At 36.1% G+C, this 3,605-nt stretch overlaps 1 protein-coding gene across 10 annotated transcripts in view; it reads left to right on the top strand.

Annotated features, from left to right (window-relative positions):
• Positions 1 to 3,605, top strand: part of CADPS2 (calcium dependent secretion activator 2) — a 314,451-nt gene extending 310,846 nt beyond the window's left edge. For all 10 annotated transcript variants that reach the window (XM_084507238.1, XM_084507237.1, XM_084507234.1 and 7 more), the window contains one exon: positions 2,644 to 3,605. In XM_084507238.1, coding sequence (XP_084363364.1) covers positions 2,644 to 2,814 — 171 coding nt within the window. In that variant the 3' untranslated portion in view covers positions 2,815 to 3,605. The remainder of the gene's footprint in view (positions 1 to 2,643) is intronic.

Here is a 3,605-nt window from a genome sequence, read left to right as displayed (position 1 = left end):
GGCAATGGGAACACACTGGGTACAGTGGTAGCTTTTCTGTGCCTGTACACAGGCTCACTTTGCACGTATATTCCAAGTGTGTTATACTATAATAGCTTCTGTGGATACAGGAGATGGAACAAAGTTATTTCAGTCATAGATGTTCTGGTCAATGTACCGGAGGGTAGAAAGTCTTGACCACTTCTGTTTTGGTGGGTGAGGAAGGCAGGACTGGGAAATCTAGCTCATCATAGCTCCACTGGGAAATGAGAAAAAATGGTTCAAGTAGAGTATTATAAGAAGTTTTCACTCAGAAGAGGCAGTGTTCCTCCAAACCATGGAGTCAATGGAGGCAATTTTCTGTTTGCCTTTGGCAAAACTGTGAATCCATGTTGCCTCCATCTCCTGAAAATATTCAAAAAAAAAAAAAAGTAGGAGATCATTTTTAAGGGTCAAAAAATGAGTAAGGAATAGATGATTGTTCCATGTTTGGGCAAGGTAGAGGTGGTGGCATTACCAAGAATGACCAGAAGAAAATTGCTCGTTCCTATTAGAGGTGGAAGATAAAAGTACAATGGCATAAAGGTATTGTCTCAGACATCTGTCTGAGACACATGCAGAGGAACATGACTAAAGAAGGGTCAAGGACCAAGAGGAAAGTTAGAGAGAAATGAAAAATTAAGCTTGGAAGTGAACATTATTATCCTGCAAAAGTATGTCAAGAGAAGAGCACTGACTGAACCCAGGAGTGCTGGACTGAGAATGGAAGGAATACAATGTAAAACTGAAAGAAATTGCTTTAGGACCTGTTAACAGCATAAAAGGAAATTGAAAGCACAGTGTTATAAAAAGGGAATGCAATGGTGACACTTGAAAAAGACCAGGCAGTTTACTCAGAGGAGTGTGTGAGCTAAACACAAGCTGCATCCATTGACTCTGAAGATGACCTAGGAAAGTCAAATAAATCTCAGTTGCAATGATTCATACAGGGTTTAAATAATCATCATAGACGGTGGCAGAGAAAAATTCTACCCGCTGAATGTTACCCATTTTGAGAGGTGTCTTTTGCAGTTCTTTGAAACATGAGTAAAAGAAGATCAGTTCTTTTCTCTTTTCTTCTTCTAGGGGTTGTGCACAGTCTCCTCCTGTAGAGGAATGGGCCTGATAGCCCTTACTTATTTTCCATTTTCTCTTTTCCTCTAGTCTCTTCCATACACATTGAGAACTCATAGTGTACAAAAAATAAGGAACTAGTTAGATGAACTTGTCCTTAAACTTTTTAGGTGAACTTAGGAAAGGTTATTTCAAATATATTACCACTTAAAAATAAGCATGATTTTCCATATGCTTACTTGAACGTCTAATCAACAAATAAAACAATTTTATTTATAATTCTTACTGAAAAAAAAAAAAAAGAAAAAAGAAAAAAAGTCATGTCTTCTGGTTCATAGGAAGGCTGTTTACCAAGGAAACAAAACTTTGTCAAACAGAAAAAAAAAAAGAGATAGATATGTCTCAAAATGTAGATGACTTAGAATGTGAATTAATCTTGCCTGAAGTAGTCACCTGAGAAATTTTTACTTCATAGAATATAGATCATAATCCAAAATGTAATTTATTTTGTTCATGTTTGGTCAATCAATGTAGAGATAAAGGTAAATAAAATTATAGTTTGGGGAAAGAGTCAAACATTTATTTTTTCTGTGAAACGAGAGAGCTACACATTGCAATATGCAGTTGGAAAAATTATTTGTTGGCTTCTCATTGAATAAATAAGACAAACAGAAATTACTAATAGATCTGCATGCAGCTATAGAGGAGTAGTACAACATACAATCTCAAAGAAATTGCCATCAAAGTGTGGCTTGTGGACTCTCTTCTTGGTATTCTTAGGGTAAAACAAGGTGATCTTGTTTACACTGTTGTTTTGTTTTGTTTTTGCAAAATTACATCTGCAAAATATTATGATCTGACCCCATCAAATAACAGCATTTCCACCATTGCTAGATCAATGTGTAGGAAAAGTCCATGAGGGACTGGCCTATGCAGGGAAAAGTTGACTTCCAAGAAAGATCTCTTTTCTCAAAGAAAGAAAGAAAGAAAGAAAGAAAGAAAGAAAGAAAGAAAGAAAGAAAGAAAGAAAGAAAGAAAGAAAGAAAGAAAAAGAAAGAAAAGATGATGAACAATTGCCAGAAAGGGGGAAAAATAAAAAGAAAAAAAGATTGTTTACATATTCATGATCTTGAGGAGCTTGAGCACTCAAACAAAACTGTTTAGCACCACATCTATCTAAGCTTGACAAATATATTTAATAGAAAGCTATTTTCCTTTCCTATGAAAATTGTCAATGATTAATCATAACTGGAATTGTTTTATGTGGATCCAGAACCACTGTCACTGACTGCTACATTTTCAAGTTAGAGAAGTCACTTTGAGTCTATCGTTTTCACAGAGTTCAAACAATTTTTTAAATGAAGCTTATAGAAACCTCACATGGCCCAGAGTCTAAAAACCACAAAATCTTTAGCAAGTTTTAGATGATAAATCCGTAACTGTAGGAAGAATGAAGCTGCTCAGCTGGCATGCTCGAAATAGCCAGTGTATAGTAGAAGATGGCTTGAGGCTTTTCCAAGTCCAACCCAGGATGTTTTGTTTCTACTGCAGAAAACCTACCGGGACTTCAGATTGCAAGGCGTGATGGAAGGAACGCTGAACAGTAAAACCTACGATACTGTCCACAGCCGTCTAACCATGGAGGAAGCCACGGTCTCAGTCACGGATGCAGGAGGACTTCAGGGCATTACAATGAAAGACAGTGATGAAGAGGAAGGATGATACTAATTCACCAGATATTTGGAGCTCTGGGGTGGTGGTTTGAGGGTGGGGGGTGGTGGGGTAACTTGTCCTTGTAGTTGCTTTTATAGTTTTGCCTTATGATGTAGGTGCAGAAATGTAATTTGCTCCATTTTTAAAAAAACTGAAAGTAGGATTATCAGAGGAAAAGTGCCAAGAACTTTTTGAGAACAATGGTTGTAGCATATTGTAATGTATAGCTTTGCTTAGGGCTGTGAGAGCACTGGCATGGAGTTTGAGTTCCAGTTGTGATTATGTTTCTTCCCCTTCTGTTTGTTACCATTCGTTCTTGTATCTCCATCGAATATTGATGTCCTGTTCATAAAGCAAAATGTATGGCTCACTTAAAACACAACTATACAGGAAATCATTCTCAGAATAAGTCAGTGCCCTAGGTAAAAAAAGAAAAAGAAAAAAAAAGAAGTGTATTTTCCGATTTAGACTTTGTTTACTTTTTTGTGCTTAATTTTACATTATTATGTGCCGTGCATTAAAAATTTTAATCTTGGTTCTTTGTATTTTGAAGTTGGTATTTAAGTGGTAGGACTTCAAGGTCAGTCAAACACATGCAAACTACTTATGAGTGTTGTTGTGTCTATTCATTTTGCAAGTTTAAAGATATCTCATCATGTTGGATGTCAGTAAGCTTGCCATCAATGTTTCTATTTCTGTGAAAAATTTCAGGCAATAAGAACATTTTGTCGTGACCACTTCTGTATCTATCCAAGTTTGTATAGAATTCTACAATTAAAAGATGTTTTCAATATTTCAAA

Source organism: Aythya ferina (genome assembly GCF_964211825.1).
Source record: "Aythya ferina genome assembly, chromosome: 1".
Classification (NCBI taxonomy): domain Eukaryota; kingdom Metazoa; phylum Chordata; class Aves; order Anseriformes; family Anatidae; genus Aythya; species Aythya ferina.
This window is presented reverse-complemented; position numbering and strand designations above follow the sequence as displayed.